At 55.1% G+C, this 19,602-nt stretch overlaps 1 protein-coding gene across 2 annotated transcripts; it reads left to right on the plus strand.

The window, feature by feature from the left end:
* Nucleotides 1-4,876: 4,876 nt before the first annotated feature.
* DRD2 (dopamine receptor D2) lies at nt 4,877-17,197 on the plus strand. Of its 2 annotated transcripts, XM_016205335.2 has the most exons (7): nt 4,877-5,170; nt 9,993-10,102; nt 11,099-11,235; nt 12,717-12,907; nt 13,851-13,937; nt 15,542-15,869; nt 16,992-17,197. In XM_016205335.2, exons 1-7 carry the CDS (start codon nt 4,886-4,888, stop codon nt 17,183-17,185), a joined length of 1,332 nt encoding a protein of 443 aa, XP_016060821.2. In that variant the 5' UTR covers nt 4,877-4,885; the 3' UTR covers nt 17,186-17,197. The 2 variants fall into 2 exon arrangements, with proteins under 2 accessions (XP_016060821.2, XP_016060823.2); XM_016205337.2 differs by lacking the exon at nt 13,851-13,937 and having other exon boundaries at nt 4,886-5,170.
* Nucleotides 17,198-19,602: the final 2,405 nt, after the last annotated feature.

Genomic DNA, 19,602 nt, shown 5'->3' on the forward strand with positions numbered 1-19,602 from the left:
AGACAGTAGGCTCGAGGTGGGCTGGACGTTAAAGAGAACTTGGTGGAGGGGCACTGACCCCTGGAGTGGATGATTCTGGAAGATTTCTCAGTAGACCTTTGCCCTTCTGAACTGGGGCAGAGCAATGAGTCCTAGAGGCAGATGAGGGCCAGGTGATTTCTTGGAAATAAGTGGAGTTTCCCAGCAGCTGCGAAAGAAAAGCCTGAAGCCCATCTGTGGCCTGGGAAGGGTGGGATGAAGCAGCAGCTGCCCTACTTTGCTGCTCAGGGGAGATGGTATTTGGGGGAGAGGGAGGCCCCTGCTTGAGTGAGCCGGGCATCTGCAGGTGTCATTGTCAGCTTGGCTGCCATAACAAAATACCATAGGCCATGTGGCTTAAACAGCAGAAATTAATGTTCTAACAGGTCTGGGGCTAGATGCCTGAGATCAGGGTACCAGCATGGTCGAGTGCTGGGGAGGACTCTTGCTGGCTGTGGTTGGCTGCCTCTCGCTGTGTGCTCATGTGGCAGGGGACAGGGAGAGATCAAGCTCTCAAGTGTCTCTTCTTACGAGGACACTCATCTCATCACCAGGACCCCACCCTCACGACCTCATCCAGACCAAACCACTTCCCAAAGGCCCCACCTCCAAATACCATCGGGTTGGAAGGGGGCAGGTTAGAGCTTTAAAATGTGAATTTTGGGGTGTCTAGAGCAGCAGGGCTAGATCACCCATTCCTCTCCCAGGAGAGAGGACTACGTAGCTAAACCAGTAAATGCTAAGAAATGGCAGTGGCCAGGTATGTGGTTGGTGCTCACTAAATGCTCAGAGGCTGGGGCCTGTGATTTAGAGCTTTGACACAGGAAGCAGGAGCCACCTGGGAGAAAGATGAAGGTGGGTGGCTTGGGGAGGTTGGCGAGCAAGTTGGTTGTATTTTCATAACACAAAATCAAAATGCTTGCTCTGACAACAGACACAAATGTAAAGTACTGTGATCTTATTTATCTTATTTAAAACTGGTCAGAATAATTCACCTTCAGTTATACATTTAGCCAATTTCCTCTGGAAAAAAAGCAACAACAAGAAATGTGGACCATCTTGGCCAATTGCAGACACTGGCTGCTGTGCAGTCTTGGCCTTACCATCTATGCAAGAGGGGCATTAACTTCACCTGGCTTCTGTGGCACCAGGACCAGGCCAGATTACCTGCTGTTCTCCCTGCTCCCACAGGCACAAGTTCACCTGGATGGAGAAGCTTGAGGGGCGGGGTAAGAGCAGGGATCGGAGGGGTCCCCAGGTGCCCCCAGAGTGAGAAAGACCACAGCCTGGCCTCTCCCTGTGCCGTCTTCTCCTGGGACGCCCCTTGGAGCCCAGACATAGAAGGAAAAGAGGAAGGGATGGTGCCCGAGCAGGAGCAGGGAAAGTTGGGGACCTGCAGGATTCCTCAGGCCTCTTGAGCAAATGCCAGCAGAGAAACACCAGGAGGTCACTGTATTTAATTCCTCCTAAGTTGATATCCACCCACCAGCATTTTATGTCTCTGAAATCAGAATTCATTTTACAGTTGGCCTTGTCTGAGAGCTGTGCTGGGGTTTAATGACATTTTTTCTTTCCTAGTGGTACACGAACCATGGTGCATCTTACATTGAACTCTGTCTTAGAGCCGGGGAAATGTGACGACTGGTGTTACAGTCGCTGACTATATAGTAGGTGGGCCGGGAGCGCTATCCTCAGGCCGGCAGTCACCCCATCCCGAGGCTCATGCACCTGTACCCCGCACCCATGGCTCGGGGACAGACATGCCTTTCCTTTTCTCTTTACTCTCTTCCAAGACTCATTGCTGGTTTATTTTCATTCATTCGCTTGGTTTGATTTTTAAACTTAACATTCCTTGAGTGTTTACATCTGCTGGCCACATGTGCTCCACCCTAAACCTCACAACAGTAATTCTCTCTCCATTTTGTAGATGAGGAAACTGAGGCTCAGGAAAGCCAAACAATCTGGCTAAGATGCCAGAACTCGTAAGGGTAGAGTTGGGATTCAAACCCAGGTGTTTTGGTCTTCAGCTCCTGTGTTACGCTGGTGCCTCTCGTGCTAGGGAACCTCAGTGTGGGGGTGGGTTTGCTGATGCCTGGATCTTGCTCAGCTGCACGCCCACCGTGTGAGAGCCGGCCAGGCAGCCCTGCTCGTGAGGAGTGTCAGCCCCAGTTAGGAAGGGAGCTGAGGACACACGCGGGACTGGGGCTGGCTTTGGAGGCTGAAAGACAGCCCTGTACCAAGATGTTAATAGGGTCTATAGGCATTTAGACATTTTCCACGATTTTTCATTTTTCTATAATGTGAATATATTACATTTGTATCAGCCAAAAGCAACAAGAACAATGGAGAGTAAATAGTAAATTAGAAAATTAAATGCGACAGTGAACCCTTTTCTAGCTTCAGGTAAAGGGACTCACGTTGCCCTGCAGGGCTTCCAGCAAGCCGAGGACAAGTGCTCACCCCAGCCCCTCCCTGGCCGACAATTATCATATTTGCCATCTAAACTGTGCCCTTGATTTTAAGTCCCAGTTTAAGTTTACCCCTCCATGAAGCCTTCCATGAACACCCAGCTGTGCCTGTGTATCCTCTCGGATTTCTGAACGCCCACTGCAGTGGGTGCTGTAGTTCACCACCCTGATGCACTTTGCACCACTGGGAGTGCCCACAACAGACAGTGAGCAGTGGGCCCACCTTCCTGGTGATCGCCACTGTTGAAGAGAGATGCCTCTCTCTTTCCCTGGGACAGCCCACACCCGTGAGAGCCCACAACAAAGGCCTGACTCTGTCATCCTAATTCAGGCAACTCCACAAGGCTTCTTGAAGGTGACACCCGAGGCCTTTGATGTGACTGCAAAGCAGCCCAGCCCTCTCCCAGTCCTGCTTCCTCACCTCCCTGCAAGTCTTGAGGGCGTAAATGTGGTCAGACCCTTCTCCCAGGTCAGAGGTGGGGTCCCCTCTGACCTGTGTGGCTGCTGTGCCGTCTGCCCTGACTTGGACGTGGTACCGTGTTCATCCTGAATGGCACAAATTGGTGGATTTAAACCCACTTGGTACCACAGCACATGGAAATCATGGTGCTTTGTGCAAATGCTTTGAAATGCTGATAAATTTAATCCATTGTGTGAAATAGGAACACTTGTTAGCAGAAAAGCCAACTCTATTATATGTGCATTATGTTTCAATCACAACCAAAACACAGGCTGTCAAGCTCATCAGTGCCTCAAGCCTGCCTCTGAGCCCCTGCTCCCGTTCCTCAGTGAGCATCACCAGCCTCCCAGGCCCAATGGGAATCCAGAGTTATCCGAGACAGCTTCCCCACTGCTGTCCCCAGCGCCCTCCCACCCCACATCTATCCAGTGACCAAATTCCATGACACTGCCTTCCAGGTGAGCTACCAATTCTGAACACTTCTTTGCAAACTCATCCCCATTACTTTCACCCAGACAAACAGCATCTCCTACCTGAGTTACAGCCACACCTTGCTTCCCTCCAAGGTCTCCTCTACGCACCTCTAAAACACCGTCCCCTGGAGTCAGTCCTCTGTGCCCAGCCTTCCAGGGGCTCCCAAGCTTACCAGGCCCGATCCGGCCCATGAGTGGCCCTCCAGTTTAATTTTCCCCAGTGTCACTGCCATGCCCAGTAGCCTAACAGAATTATTTGCTGTTTGGGACTGTGTTGTGTTCCCTCTGGCTGGAACATCTCCCCACTTGGTTGCCTGGCTAACTTCCCCCACTTCATCTCAGATGATGCCCCTTCAGGATGTCTTTCCCCCTGGGGTGGGGCACCAGCTCCTCTAGGCTCCCAGTGCACATGCGCAGACTTCTTCTTTTCTTACTGGGGTTCCTGCACTGGTGTCCCAGCCGGCATCCTGCCACCTCGCTTGGCCCCTCCCTTCCATCTCTGTACAGCAGTCAGAATCTTCGCAGAGAGGCAAATCCGATCATGCTGTTCCCGGTGCCATTCGGCTCAAGTCTAAACTCCTGGTAAGACTTGTAAAGGCCTCTAAGATCCTCTAAGATCTCACCTATTGCAACCTCCCCAGTTTAGCTCATTCCAAGCCCCTCCATGCTTCAGCTGGCCCGGATCCCTTTCTGGCCCTCACCATGGCACCTGCTCTCTAGCTCTGTCTTATGCATATGCTGATTCCTATGTCTAGACCTTTCCCTGGCTCCCAACTCTTTATCTGGCTAATTCCTACACACCCTTCAGGTGCCTGTTGGACATCACTTCCTCTAGAAAGCCTTCTTTACATCCCTGAACTAGGTTATGCACCTCTCCCCCATTCCATTTCCTAGAGCCTCCCACTCAGATTTAATTGCTTGATTAATTGACCATTGTTTCTTTTAGACTGTGAGCTGGAGAACCTTGTATATTTTGTCCCTGCCTATGTTTCTAGCACTATGTAGAATAACGCTCAGTACATATTTATAGAAGCAAGAATGGATGAATGCATATTTCTATTCTTACCATTAGAAGCTGGAACTCCTCACTAAATTGAATTAAGTGAGTGGTGCACGGGATGTGCTTAATACGTGTTTGTTGAATGAATGAATGAATGAATGAAAGGTCAGCTTTTCTCAAGCTCATTTATTTTATTATACTTCTTAAAAAATTATACTTGCTCATTTGTTTTACCGTCTGTGAGAACCTGCTAGCAGAAGAGGGGCAGCGGGTCTCAATATTTTAAGAAAACTGTTAGATGCAAAACTTAACACCCTGAGCCTGGAGAATTGTCTCTATTAACTTCTAGTGGTTGGCGTTAGCCCCAGATCCTCCCCGGGAAGCAGCTGCTCTGGGAGGTCCTCCCGCTCACTCCGTGTCCGTCTTTCCTGGCAGAGCCCGGCCAGCCCGTGGCCCCGCTGCCCCAATGGACCCGCTGAACCTGTCCTGGTACGATGAGGACCTGGAGAGCCAGAACTGGAGCCGGCCCTTCAATGGGTCCGCGGGGAAGGCCGACCGGCCCCACTACAACTACTACGCCATGCTGCTCACCCTGCTCATCTTCGCCATCGTCTTCGGCAACGTGCTGGTGTGCATGGCCGTGTCCCGCGAGAAGGCGCTGCAGACCACCACCAACTACCTGATCGTCAGCCTGGCCGTGGCCGACCTCCTGCTAGCCATGCTGGTCATGCCCTGGGGCGTCTACCTGGAGGTGGGTCTGGGCCCCGCCTTCCTCAGCACCTCCTCCGGGGGACACTGCGCTGGGGCCGCGAGTCCAGGCCCCTCAGTGCTTCCTACCCACAGGTTGCCTGGTGCTTTCTCAGATGGTCTCTTCCTCCACGCTGGGCTCAGTTTTTCTCCTTATAAAATGGGTACATTGTCTCCTTAACAATTCCATGGACCAGCTACAGAGTCCCTACTAAGCGTCTGGTCTTGTGCTAAGTCCTTTATCCACAGTATTTTCCCACAGCGTCCTCACAGCAGCCCTGAGACCTATGTGTTGTGACCATTTCACAGAAGTCAGGGGACTCTCCAGCATCACACAGCTGGCGGGTTCCAGCGGGCACTCTTTCTGGCCCGGAATCGGTTCCCTAAGCCCTGCTGGAAGTGGGAGTCATTGTCCGGGACCCCCAAGGACGGGGGCAGGTTCCCGCTTCCAGGCCTGAACTCTCCATTTCTCTTTCCTCACTTGGAAACTGGGGGAGCTGCTCCGTGCTCTCCTCCCCTCCCTCCTCCAGCCTGGGGTGGAGTCCGGGTGCATAGGAATCTGACAGGCATTCAGGAAGGAGCCAGTGCTGAGGCCATTAACGTCACTGCTGTCTCCTTCCCGCCCTGGGCTAGAGAGGACTTGCCTGGGCCACGCAGGGAAGCCTTGTTTTCAAAGCAAACCTGAGCCCTTGGCAGGTTTCGCAGAGGAGACATCAGGAGAAGCAACTGAGGCGGGAGGGAGGCCGGTCAGAAGCGGCTCTCCTCCCGCCTCCCCCCAAGGGGGCTCCCGGCCCTTCTTGCCACCACCAGCCACAGGCTGGGCTCTCCGCAGTGCCCCCTCCTTCAGCAGGGCCTAACGGGGCTGGAGCTTTCGAAACCACCTGACTGCGTGACAAGGAAGAACCGAAGGAAACAAAGAGACACAAAGCAACATAAAAGCATAGAGGTGCCACAGGCCGGGGGTTCTACCCCCTGAGTCCAGCGTGTATGAGGCCCCTAGACTCTGCCCAAGTGTGTCCATCCAAGGGCCTGTCCGGGGGGCCCTGCCTAATCCACAGCCTCTCCCCTCCCGCCCGCTCTCAGGGGACGGCACCGGCCTCACAGGCCATCAAGGGAAATGACCCACCTGTGTGTCGGTTTCCATATCTATAGAGTGGAGGTCATGATAGCATCTACCGCATAGCATTGTTTGAGAATCGAATGAATTAATATGTAAGAAGTGCTTAGACTGCAACGGGGCACCTAATAAGCACTGTGTAAAGTCAGCCTGACAATGGTTTCAAGGTGAAATGACCATAATATCAGCCCCTCTCCACACAGGGAGGACCCGCCTGCACCCAGGCAAGGAAGCACCCTCTTCCCAGGTGAGGTGTGCTCTGCCCAGGGCTATGGGCATGGGTCCCGGGGCTTTCAGACCCACCACCCCTGCCCACACTCTCTAGGGCAGGGCCAAATCTGCACATGGGCTGTGCTGGGGCTCCTAGCAATCTCTAAGTCCCTTGAACGGATATTTTAAGCATGCCTGTTCACCATTATTTTGAAGGGAAAGCTCAGTGTTTCGGGACAGGGTGGAGAATGGCATCTCAGGGCTGTGCTCAAACTCTCCCACGGTCTCCCACAAGAGCTGGGCGGCGAGCCCTCCTCACAGGCCGTTGTCTCAGCTCTTTACTGTCCCTAGAGAATGTCTGAAGTGGAGTCTCACTCTATCCCAACTTCCAAGTGTTCTTGCAACTACCTACTGTACCCTCTGTCGTCTAGAATTTTCCATCTTGCTCCATTTCCAGTGAGAGTAAGTGCCGCCAGTGCCCGCCGTGTCAGCACGTGTCGGACGTGGAACTGGGTGTGCATCATTTATCCCACACGGTGCGTGGAAGGCACACTGGGTCTGGGGTGGGAGGACTGGGCTCCATCCCAGACTCTCCCACTTTCCCCTGGAGGGGCTCCCGAGGGGAGAGAGCAGGGCCACCGCCTGCATGTCCCCCGGCCTCGCAGCCCTCTGCGGGAGGGCTGACTGTGTGCATCTTCCGGATGAGCAGATGAGGTCGCGAAGTGAGCAGACTCGGATCGCAGGGTTAATTATTCACTCACTCAACATGAGCAGTTCTACGTCCTACCCCTCCTCGAGGTCCAAAGCCCTGGCCTGAGGTCAGTGAGGAGACTGACGGTGCAGCCTGGTGGAGGTGACAGTGGAGCAGTCTCCACAGGAGGTGTGGGAACCCTGTGGGGACGTGTGACTTTGCATGTGGGGACAAGTACAAGGACTCCGTCCAGGAAGAAGTGATGATTTCAGAGAATCATCCAGAGAGGGAGCAGGGCACTCGTGCACCAGGTGCAAGAGCAAGGTGTGCAGAGCTTCTGAGCAGGGAGAGCGAGCTGGGGGTTTTGAGGTGTGGCAGCCATGTCATTTGCTGTCATACCCATGGAAATGAGTGTGAGTGTTTGGAACTGTGCCTGACGCATAGCAACTAGTGCCTAATATGTGCTGGTTATTATTAGGCTCTAACCGGCCAGCTCGAGGCCCGCCCTGCAGGTCTCAGCTTCGTGTGAGCTAGGCTGTCAATGACTGGTGGTGTCTAAAAGTGCAGAGAGAACCCTGGGGCCTGATCCTTTCTCTGCTACTAAATCACCAGGTGACCTTGGACATGCCCACTTCCCTGTTTAACCCTAAGTTTGTCCATCCTTGCAATCAGAATCTTTCCTTTCACACTTGGTTTGTTTAGTGTTCTTTACATAATTATCTCTTCTATTGACAAGTCTGATGGTTCTCCCAGGACAGCTTCAGAGAGGGCACAGGTTGTGCCGCCCAAGGCCTTGCCTTCACCTGCCCCCTGCACCCAAGCCGGTGATCTCTCAGCCTCAGTTCCCTCCTCCAACTGGACACAAGCAATCCTTTTCTTATGAGCTTTAAAAATAATACATGAGCTTGGCTGGTGTTGCTCAGTGGTTGAGCATCAATCCAGGAACCAAGAGGTCACGGGTTCGATTCCCGGTCAGGGCACATGCCTGGGTTGCAGACTTGATCGCCAGTAGGGGGCGTGCAGGAGGCAGACTATAGATGATGTTTCTCTCTATCTCTCTATCCCTCTCCCTTCCTCTCTCTCTAAAAGTCAATAAAAACATATTTTTTAAAAAAAGAACAATACATGAGATAAAGTGCATGCACACAGTAGTTGTTCTAGAAACATCGGCTGCCAACACATTCCCCTGAGTCTTTGAGTCAGCTGCCCTGCCTGCCTTCTAGAGCAGCTGCTCCTGAAGCCGAGAGGAAAGCCCGCCTATTCTCGCTCCAGAAAGACCTTTGGGGAGGAAGTGAGAGCTCCCCAGAGGCAGGGACTTGTCAGTCCTATTCATCACTGTACCTGGAGCCTAGGACAGAGCCTGGCGCACACTAAGTGTCTATGGGAAAGAAGGAAGCAGGGAGGGTGGGGAAGGTCTAGACCTAGATCCCAGGGGTAGGAAAGCAGCTCTGAAATCCTAGTCTAGGAGAGGCAGCAAGGGGTGTGGGGGATGGACCAGGTGGGCCTGGAGCTCTCCCCATGGTGCCAAAAGATAGACTTTGTTTATGCCAGGGAAGCCCTTCCATCCCCTCCACCCCACAGGGCATTCAGCTCCTGCCCACTTGGTCAGCGCTGCACTGAGACACAGGGGCCACTGTATTGCCACCTGGGAGAGACTTGGTACAGGCCCCTGTGAGTGGCACCGCCCAGGGATGGCAGTGCCACTAGAGGCTCCCTGTCTTCCAGGACAGGCTGCCGTTTCCTCCACATGTGACCACAACAGCCGCAGTGCCCGGCACTGAGCTTAAATGCCAACATTTGGTTTCCTGCCTGAGAGCAGAGCAGAGGGCAGCACTGAGAGTGAGCAAGGTTATAACTAGGCTGCTGCGGGGCTATGAGCGCAGTGTGGGTGCTGCCCTGCCCCGCCTGGCCGGGCACCCGGGGGGGGGGCCTCCTGCTCCTCGCCCTCCTGTTGGTAGAGGCCAAGCCCAGGCGCATCGCCCTGTCCTGGCTCTGGGCAGGGAGGGGGCTGCTCCAGGCTTCAGAGCCACCAGCGCCAGCCTGCTGTGTGAGCGTGGGTGCCCGTATGTAGACGGAGGCGTGGGTGTGGATGTGCACGGGGAGGGCATGGGGGGGGGCAGGGAGGGATGCAAAATGCTCCTGCCCGTAGCCGGACTCCTCACATGCCACCACACCACGGCTGTACCGTTACAGCCCCTCCCAGCCCACTCGGGAGGTCCTGCCGCCCGAGCCCAGGCTCCCCTCTTTCATTCTCCAGGAACAATGAGGAGCAGAAATGTCACCCCTGCTTCATAGGGACATTGTCGTCACCATTGTTCTTAGGAGACACTTACTGGGCCCCTCCCCTGTGCCATGAACCATGCTGGGCACTGAAGGAGCTGCCTGGTCTCCCCCAAACCTGGGCCAGAGCAGAACAGGCCGCTGAGCCTAATGGCCTGGGCGAGTCGCTGCCCTTTCCTGAGGCGTAGTTTCCTCACTTGGTGAATGGGGGTTGCAGGTGATCACACAAGTGTTTTACAAACAAGAAGTTGAAGTCGTCAGTGGAAGTCGATCATCTTTCTCTTAGCATCGTTCTTGGCACCAAGGACCTTATGTGTCTAGGAGGAGAGGGGCCAGGGCAAGGGACTCTCACATCATGGGTACAATTCCCCATTGCTGCCCCTCTGCCCCCCAGGCCCCAGGCGGAGACCCACCAGACCCTGCAGCTGCCCTGTGAGCCGGTGACCTGGTCTCCCCCAGGAGAGCCGAGCTACTGGGCCAATCTAATCTCTCCTCTGCTGTCCACCCATCCTGTTGCTTTGTCCCCAGGTGGTGGGTGAGTGGAGATTCAGCAAGATTCACTGCGACATCTTTGTCACTCTGGACGTCATGATGTGCACAGCAAGCATCCTGAACCTGTGTGCCATCAGCATTGACAGGTGAGCCCAGCTGGGGGAGAGGCCGTGCAGGCCACTCACCTCCCCGTCAGGCTCAGGCTCTGTCTCTGATGCTATGTAGCTGGCTTTGTACCTGTGAGTCCATGTGTTTGTGTGCATGTATGCGTGTGTGTATATGTGTGTGCACATGTACATGTGTGTAGGTACATGTGTGTCTGGCTGGGAAAGTAGATCTTACAGTGATGCTGCCAAGACCATCCAGACTGCTATAGAGGAGAAAGCAGTTGATTCTGACTGAAGCCCCAGTTCTATCACTTTCTACTTGGGTGACCTTGGGCAACCTTGGGCAGATTATGGAAGTTTTGGGAACCCCAGTTTCATTGTCCAGAAGCCAAGATGATGACGCCTGTCCATTGGCGCTATCGTGTCTGGTTATGCATTTGCTTGCAGCACAGGACACCTGGCCCAGGGGCCCCGGCTGTGCTCACCTTGCTAAGCTATATCCTTGGAGCCTTTCACTGATTTGTACCCATAGGATGTGGGCTCCCAGAGACCCCAGCCCCACTTCCCTTTTAGTGGAAGATGAAGGGAGCTAATATAGGAGAAGCGCTGGGTAGAGGAAGGTGGAGGATTGCACATAATTCCCATTGCTTTTATTTTCTGCTGAATAGGGCTAACCCCTTGCTCTGGGGGGCCTGGCTACCACTCCATCAATAAACGCTTCCACCTTCAGTGGGCCCAGCACAGGTGTAGAAGGTGCAGTTTCAAAGGCACAAAGACCCAGGCCGTGGTTCCTCACAAAGCCTAATGCCCAAGTGGAGAGACCAGAGTACAAGATATGGTCCAGGATTAATGGGAGCCAGTTAGCCACCAAGCAGTTGATTGAACAGCAACAACTATCCTCCCTGTCTGAGTTGGGGACAGGAAGGAGGGTTGATTTAGAGTAAACAGTGGGCTTTGTGGAGGGGGATCAACTGTCCACCCCTGAAGATTGGGGTGTCTCTGGTGCACGTTGTGGAGTGAGGGGTCCCCTTGCAGGTACACAGCTGTGGCCATGCCCATGCTCTATAACACACGCTACAGCTCCAAGCGCCGAGTCACCGTCATGATCGCCATAGTCTGGGTCCTGTCCTTCACCATCTCCTGCCCAATGCTCTTTGGACTCAACAACACAGGTGAGCCCTGCCTCTGTCTGCCAAGGGCTCAGCTGGCTTCTGAGCAGGATCCTGAGGGAGCTGAGCCCCTGGCACAGACATGGTGGAGATCCATGGGGGCCTGATTGCCACCCCGGACTAAGGTCAGGGTGGGTCTCCTGGGCCACGCCCGGCCCCGTGTTGTACCTGGTTGGGCGGAGAGGAGCGATGAATGACCTGGGGCACAATGGAGTTGGGTGAGGGGCGGGATAATGATTCAGGGGGATATCTGGCCATTTTCAACTTTATTAGATTGAAGCAGGCCAGGTAGCATCACAAACTGCAGGAGTGTGCCTGCTGTGTGTGCACACACATGGGGGAGGCTACTGGGCCTCATGGCCCCTGGTAATGGTATTCGTGTAATGAGGCTGCAGCACCAGGCCACCTGAGCTCAGGCCAGGTCTCAGTCACAGGAGCAGGAAAGGTGGACACAAGAAGGGGGCTTGTGCACAGCAGCCTGCCCTTTGTGAGGCAGTCCGAGCAACTCAGACAGAAGAGGCCCTGGCTCCACCTGCTGGCCTGGCATTGAGCTTCCTCTCAGCAGGGGGTAAGAGCAATGCAGGGGTGCCTCTGGAGATCATGGCAGGACTGTATAGTACACAGGGAAGCCGTAACAGTGTGTGGTACCAAACCCAAATCTTGCGGGAATTGCAAGAAGTGGAAATAGACCTAACTGTGCTCGGATTAATCTGGGAAGGGCCTGAGATAGAGCACAGATATCTACGAGACCTGGAGGGAGCTTGGAAACACAGTGGAACACAGGTGAGTTCAACAAACAGGACCCAGTTACCTTGTCCCTAAAGTTAAAAGGTGGCAGTCCTCCCAGTATACAGGAAAGGCTAAAATAATGGCTTATTCTCTTTAAATAATTCCCTTTGGGCATTTTTTCTGAAGGCCCCGTGTTTCACAGATGGCAGAACTAATGCCGATGTAATGAGGGAACATTAATGGAAAAACTTGGAAGCAGTCGATCACAACTTAGCGTTTTGCTCACAGTTGTGTTTTTAATGCTCTGATTTATGCTGTGCATATATTTGCATCTAACACTTCCAGGCAACCTCCGCCATCTAGCATGGTCTCTGCCACCTTCACCATCTAGCATGGTCTCTGCCACCTTCGCCATCTAGCATGGTCTCTGCCACCTTCGCCATCTAGCATGGTCTCTGCCACCTTTGCCATCTAGCATGGTCTCTGCCACCTTCTCCATCTAGCATGGTCTCTGCCACCTCAGCCATCTAGCATGGTCTCTGCCGCCTCAACCACCTAGCATGGTCTCTGCAACCTCAGCCACCTAGCATAGTCTCTGCCACCTCAGCCACCTAGCATAGTCTCTGCCACCTCAGCCATCTAGCATGGTCTCTGCAACCTTCACCCTGCTCCTTCAGTGGAGGTGATAAGCCCCTTCTGCATGCTCTGGACCCTGGGCCGGCTGACTCACCCACCTGGGGCTCTCCTTCCTCCAGAACAGAGCGAATGCATCATCGCCGATCCCGCCTTCGTGATCTACTCCTCTGTGGTCTCCTTCTACGCGCCCTTCATCATCACCCTGCTGGTCTACATCAAGATCTACATTGTCCTCCGGAGGCGGCGAAAGCGGGTCAACACCAAGCGCAGCAGCCGGGCTTTCAGGGCCAACCTGAAGGCCCCACTCAAGGTCCCAAGATCCCCCTCCCCTCCAGGGTCCCCACTTAACCATCACCGAGGTGGGTCATCCAGTGCTCAGTGGGGACCTGGGACACCACAGCAGGAGGGGGTCCAGGATGGGGGAGCTCCGAGCAGCTGGGCAGGGCAGATCTCTAAGGTTTGGACCTCAGTAGAGGGACTTGAAACTCCAGGAGTGGGAGGTGGGAGGGTGGTGGGGGTGACCTGGGAGGAGAAGTCTTTGCTTGGAGATCTTTGTCTGAAGGCAGCAGCCCTTGGCATCCTCCTGGGCTCCTCTCCTTCTCTTTTCTTCACTTCTTTCCTCACTCTGATCCCTCTGTCTCCCTTCCCCTCCGCTGATGCCTCCATCCCGTCTCCTTTACCTCCCATACTCTCCGCCCGCCCCCCTGTGCACACCTCCTCCCTCCTCCCCTGCTCTTCCCTACTTCTCTACTCTGCCTCCTTTCACCTACCTCCCCCTACTTCTTATGAATTCTCCCCTCTGCTCAGCCCTCTCTGAGGAAGACAGTATGTGGGCCTGGAAGGAACAAGAGCTTTGGGGTTAGACACATCAGGTTCAAATCCTGGCACTGACTCTTTTTTGTTGAGTGACCTTGGGCAACTTGCTTAACTTCTCTGAGCCTCAGTTTCCTCATCTGTTAAATGGGAATCATAATACTGACCTCACAGGTAGTCTTGAGGATTCAGTGTGAGAGGGCTGTGAGCGTGCCTAGCATGGCGCCAGACCCTTCGCAGGCCCTCCATAAAGGCCAGGGCTCGTTGGTCCCTCGTCCTGCCCACCTCCTCTTCGCACAGTACTGACCTCCTCCCTTACCTCGGTTGCTCCTTCAGGCCCCCACCTTCTATTCCCTGCCCTTCTCTGAGCCCCATGCCCAGTCTGACTACCCAGCACTGGGTCTCTGTCCCCAGCATGACCAGTGTGGCTCACTTCACAGGGCAGCTGTACTCACCCCGAGGACATGAGACTCTGCACCGTTATCATGAAGTCTAATGGCAGTTTCCCTGTGAACAGGCGGAGAGTGGTAAGTGTTTAGGCCAGGGACCCGCAGCCAGGTCTTCCCACCTCTAGGGAAGCGCACCTGCTATGATTCTCAGAAACCGCACCTACTGGTCAAAGGGAGAGGCGCTCCCTGGGATCCCTCACTTTTGCCTCAGCAGAAGCCAGACTCGCCACACACACCTCCCTGCAAGCACCGAGCAGGACAGCTCAGTTCTGCAGGGCACAGAGGTACCCCCAGCACCAGAAAATGGCTGGGAGAAAGGACTTACCCTTAATAACAAGATAAAAATGGCTATTACCATTTTTTTTTTAATAAGAAATGGTTACTGCAGTATTCTTTAATGAGCATGGCTATTACCATTAATTGAACACCTACCATGTTTCTATCTTCTCATCAAATCCTCACAGCAACCCTGGGAGGTAAGTCTTACTGATCGTACCCATCTTCTTTTTCCAGAAGAGGAGACAGAGGCTCAGAGAGGTTAGGTAACTCACCCAAGGCTGAACAGTCAGTGAGAGAGCACATATTTGAGCCAGACTCATGTGTCTCTGAAATCCACACCCTACTGTGCTTTTCACTTGCTGAGCTGCCCCAGGTTCTGGGGCTGGAGGCTGGATGGGTGCTGGGGGCAAGGAAGCCGAGCCGCTGCAGGGCTAGTGTAATGCGCAGACTCTAAGCGGAGCCCGGAGGGGCAGAATCCCTGCAGACCCCAGGCTCTGCCCAGTGGTAGTAGCACCAGGGTCCACACAGCAGATGTCCCACCCCCCGGTAGGCCAGGGATCCCACCAAGGGCCACATGAGAAGTCCAGGCAAGGTGTCCTCAGGAAGCAGGGCCCCCACCATTCACCTGCACAGGAAGAGCAGGACTCAAAGGAGCCATTTAGGAGACAGGTGCCGAAACAGGGGCTCAGGGTTGAGGCCAAGGTGGCATCCTTGTTACAGCACCTGGGCATGTGGTGAGGCTGCATTTCAGCAGCTCAGGCTGAGACCCTGAGGCCTGGAACAGGGGAACCTGAGGGTGAACCTGGGAGGCCATGGGCGGATCCACGCAGGGTCCTCCAGGCCAGCCCAGCAGGTAGGGTGGGGGCCCAGGAGAGACAGGGCCCCATGCGGGCGCTGCTGCAGGTGCTTCAGGTGAGTTGCAGGCAGAACAGCAGTGCGCCCTGTGCAGTTTGAGCACGAGCTCGGGGCAGGCACCGAACACCAACTAGTAATGTATCCCCAGCAGCCAGCTCGGCACCCGGCACTTAGCTGGCCCTCAGTAAGTGTTGCTCAGTGAGTAAGAGAGAAGTGCATGGGCAGTAAAACTCACAAAACCCCAAAATGGCTGTGGGGTCACTGAGGATGCATAAGGATTGCTCTGGGAAGGGGGCCCCGATGACCTGCAGGCAGGGGCTGCTGAAGGTACTGGGTCCTGTACCCAGACAGCCCCTGCGTCCGAGTGATCACCCTCCTTGCCTCTCTGATGGAGTGACCTGTGGTGTTTGCAGGAGCCTGAAGAGGGAGGTAGGGAAGATCTGGTGAGGCCTGGTTAGGCCAGGTGGGGCCATGTAGGCCAGGTGAGGCTGGGTGGCTGCTACCTGAAGACTTGCCTGGCTTTACCCTGAGATTTCTGCCTCATGCAGGAGGCTGCTCGCCGAGCCCAGGAGCTGGAGATGGAGATGCTCTCCAGCACCAGCCCACCTGAGAGGACCCGGTACAGCCCCATCCCACCCAGCCACCACCAGCTGACCCTCCCCGACCCATCCCACCACAGCCTCCACAGCACTCCTGACAGCCCTGCCAAACCTGAGAAGAATGGGCATGCCAAAGACCACCCCAAGATTGCCAAGATCTTTGAGATCCAGTCCATGCCCAATGGCAAAACCCGGACCTCGCTTAAGACCCTGAGCCGCAGGAAGCTCTCGCAGCAGAAGGAGAAGAAAGCCACCCAGATGCTGGCCATAGTGCTTGGTGAGTCAGCCCTGGCTGCTGGCCAGGCCCAGCTCGGCCCAGCCCTGACCGGTCCCATTACCTGCCCCCTCTTCCCAGCCATCATTGGTGGGTCATGGGACTGGCACTTTCTCAGGCCCAGGCCAAGATGCACCCTATTAGGTAGATTCTATAATTATGCTCATTTTACAGATGGGACAACTGAGGTCATAGTAGTCCTATAACTTGACCGAGGAGGACCCACAACTTAAATTTAGGTAGTCTGACTCGAGAGCATGTGAACTTGCCCAGTCTACCGTAATGACCCCCAGGACCTCATGACCCTGGCAAGCACTTTCTCTCTAGTCCCATCAGGAGGGTAGATTACTTCTCAAGGTTGTGTGGTCATCAAATGACAGGAGGTGGGGAAAACATTTTATAAACTGTTAGATAGCTCATGGGTGTTATCATTACAGTCTGTGTTAATATTGCTGTTATTCAGGAATTGGAAAAATCAGTTCCCCTGAGCTTAACCACAACCTTAGGGACCAGAGCTGTAAATAATATAAAAAAGGCTGAGAGCTTGATCTGAATGAGGGCATGGCCATCAGTAGGGTCCTGTCCTCCAGGCAAGGCTTTCAAATGGACATCCCTTAGAAAACAAGATGATATAGGTCAAAAATGAGGGCAGGACTGATGTGGGTGGCTGGGAACAGGATGGACTGATGTGACCCTGTCTGCCACGCAGCACTCAGGGCTGTGGGTGACACCCTCCACACCCACCGGACAGCTTTGTGATGGCAGTGGGACAGGAGTAACTATCCCCGTTTTGCAAATGAGGGAATACGGTCACAGCAGGGAGTGACAGAGAAGGGCTCAAGTGGATGCTCTGCTCCAATCCATAGGGTCTCCACCCAGCAGTCCTGCCTCCCCAGGCACCTCTCCCTCCCAGGGACCCTCAGTGTGCCTGTAGAGTATCCTGTGCACATGATGCCTTGACACCAAGGGTCCCACCCAAGCAGGTGGTCTTGAGTTCAGCAGCGTGGGTGGGATGGACATCAGGCCAGGCTGGGCCCGAAGCATGTGATTCCAGTGCCCGAGTGCGCTGCCCAGCCCAGCCCCTCCCTGGCCCGGGCCCAGCCTGACTGCCGCCCTCTCTCCCAGGCGTGTTCATCATCTGCTGGCTGCCCTTCTTCATCACTCACATCCTGAACATCCACTGTGCCTGCAGCATCCCGCCTGTCCTGTACAGCTCCTTCACGTGGCTGGGCTACGTCAACAGCGCTGTGAACCCCATCATCTACACGACCTTCAACATTGAGTTCCGCAAGGCCTTCCTGAAGCTCCTCCACTGCTGACCGCTGCCCTGAGCGGCAGCCTGCGGCCACCACCCCACCCGGCCGCTGGCCGCAGCCCCCCCGAGCTGCGGGCTGGAGGGTGTGGGTGGCTTCCCTTTGCCTGGCAGGCCCCAAGTGTTAGCTTGACACCACACCCCTCACTGCCTGAACACCCTCACTCTGCCAGGGTAGCATAGAGAGCCAGGCATGGTGCCAGCCCTCGGGCTGGACCCCCTGGCTCAGGGGTGGCTCACAGAGCTCCCTCCCAGCTCCAGATTCCTTCTCCTTGGCACCAAAGATGCCACCGCCTCCTCTGACCTTTCTCGGGAGCTCTGGTGTTGCTGGGGCCAGAGTCAGGGCTGGGAGGCTGTGCTCCCCTTGGGCTCAGCCTGATCTCCAGGGGTTTGGGCTGGAGTGGACGGTAGGGACGGGTGGACGGTTTGAAGCCCACAAGGTCCACACCAGGAAAGCCAAAGCTCTTGTGAAGGCCCCGGGTAACCTCAGTCTGGGGAGCCCCCTGTAAATACCAGACCACAGAATGAACCCCGGGGAAGCCCACACCAAAAACCTTCAGTCCCTCTCCCGCCCCACAGGAGCCTCTACTTCCCACAGCAGTGGGTCCTGACCTGGCCCACCCACTCCACAGCCCGAGGGGAGGGCCCGCTTCCTACTGGACTTGGGTGCACTCCTTGTAGCAAATGTCAGGCCAGCCTGGGACAGGTGGGGAAGGTGACTTGTGACTCTGGGGCCTGGGTTGGGGTGTCTGAGGTTTTGGGGGCTGCCTCCTGCCACACTAGGCCACAAAACCACCTTCCCTTTCCTTCTGCCTCTTCTCTTTCCTGTCCCCTTCCCTTCCACTGCCTCGGCTACAGGGGAGCCCGTGGCGACCATTGGCCTGACCTGGCCTGGCCTTGCCCACAGGGAGGGGGAAGCTGCAGCTTGGGGAACCCCCAGGTCCCAGACTCTGTAACATCACTACACATGCTCCAAACTAATAAAACTTTGACAAGAGTCACATGGGCGCCCCTTGTGGGGAAGGGCAGGGCACCACCTTTGTCGTCTGCCTCAGGTGCAGCAAAGCCCCGTGTGGGTGCAGGGGAGAGTGGAGAGGCATCCTGCAGACCCAGAAAACAGTGACCCTGACCAGCCGTCAGGTGGGCAGGGCTCTGGGGGAGGGAGAAAGGAAGCTGCTCCAGGAGGACCGGGGGATGTGTGCCTGTGAGTTCTCCCCTCCTCCCCTCATCTCTCAAGCAGCCAGGAGAGTGCTCAGTCCTGCTACTGGGCGGCCCTGACCCAGGGTGGAGGGGGGAACATTTCCAATGGGAATCCCAAGCACACCTTGGGCTCCCCTAATCCCCAGAGTAACAGGGGCCTGCCAGGGGGAAGCCAGGCTGTCCCTCCTTCCTACCTCCCCTCTCCAGGTCCCAGCACCTCTGACGGACCAATCCTTAGCCCTCGCGCCCACCAGGGCAGACAGGCTCCGTGGAGAAGGTGGCTTTTGCAGTGTGGTGCCACCGTCTGTCTGCCCCTTGCCCCATCTTCCATATCACATCGGGACCCCGTTTGGGGCAGGTTGAGGAGGCAGGGAGGCCCTGAGGGACGTGGCCTGGTCCTCTCTCCTCTCGGCCTCCAGGCCAGTCTCAACTCCAAGCCTTCTGGGGCCATGACTGGGCACTGATCTGACAACAGAAATTTGGCTTTTTAAAAGTAAAATACAAATCAAGCCAGCGAAGGAGGAATATTCTTACCCCTTGAGAATAACAGCAGTGCTGACAAACAAGGCGCCGGCACCCACGGCTCAGGCTCGGGAGCTGTCAGGGCATAATTTGCATGCTAAATACAATATTTTTAGCACCAAAGTTTGGAGCACTTAACTTGCCCTGAACACTTAATTATGGACTTTGATCTCCTTGAACCTGAACGTATCCCTAAGCTCTGAGAGAGGTCCTGTCCCCAGGAACACCCGGATTTCAGAAGGTGGGCAAAACGGGTCCCTCATTTAGCTGGGCAGGGGGGCAATAATCCAGTGCCCACCTTCTGGGGGAGGCACCAGACCCTCCAAGGGGGCTAGAAACCCCAAGGACCTCTCAGCTGCTGATACCGATGCCATAGCCAACATGTACACATACACACAGCACACACACACACACACGCACACACCACACTCCATCTATAAGAGATCTTGACCTGAATGGGAACTTAAAAGCTCATCTCATCATTAGAAATCTTATGAGATCACACAGGTTTTTCATATGTGGTTACTGGAAGAGATGGCAAAGGGAGGGAGAAAAACGGGAAGGAAAGAAGGGAGGGAGGGAGGGAACGAGAGGGGGAGAGAGGGAAGGGAGGCAACCTCGGAGCAGCTTGGGAGAGCCGTGGCAGGGAGAGGGGAATAGGGCAGGCATGGGCGGGAGGCAGGATGGGGAAAGTTGCCTACA

This window comes from Miniopterus natalensis, chromosome 11 (genome assembly GCF_054644295.1).
Source record: "Miniopterus natalensis isolate mMinNat1 chromosome 11, mMinNat1.hap1, whole genome shotgun sequence".
Lineage (NCBI taxonomy): Eukaryota > Metazoa > Chordata > Mammalia > Chiroptera > Miniopteridae > Miniopterus > Miniopterus natalensis.

Excerpts from the sequence above, each read along its gene's own strand:
- DRD2 (XM_016205335.2), top strand. The coding sequence starts at position 4,886 with ATGGACCCGCTGAACCTGTCCTGGTACGATGAGGACCTGGAGAGCCAG. Across the intron at positions 10,103-11,098 it reads TGTGCCATCAGCATTGACAG|GTACACAGCTGTGGCCATGC; the intron begins GTGAGCCCAGCT and ends GTCCCCTTGCAG. Across the intron at positions 13,938-15,541 it reads CTGTGAACAGGCGGAGAGTG|GAGGCTGCTCGCCGAGCCCA; the intron begins GTAAGTGTTTAG and ends TGCCTCATGCAG.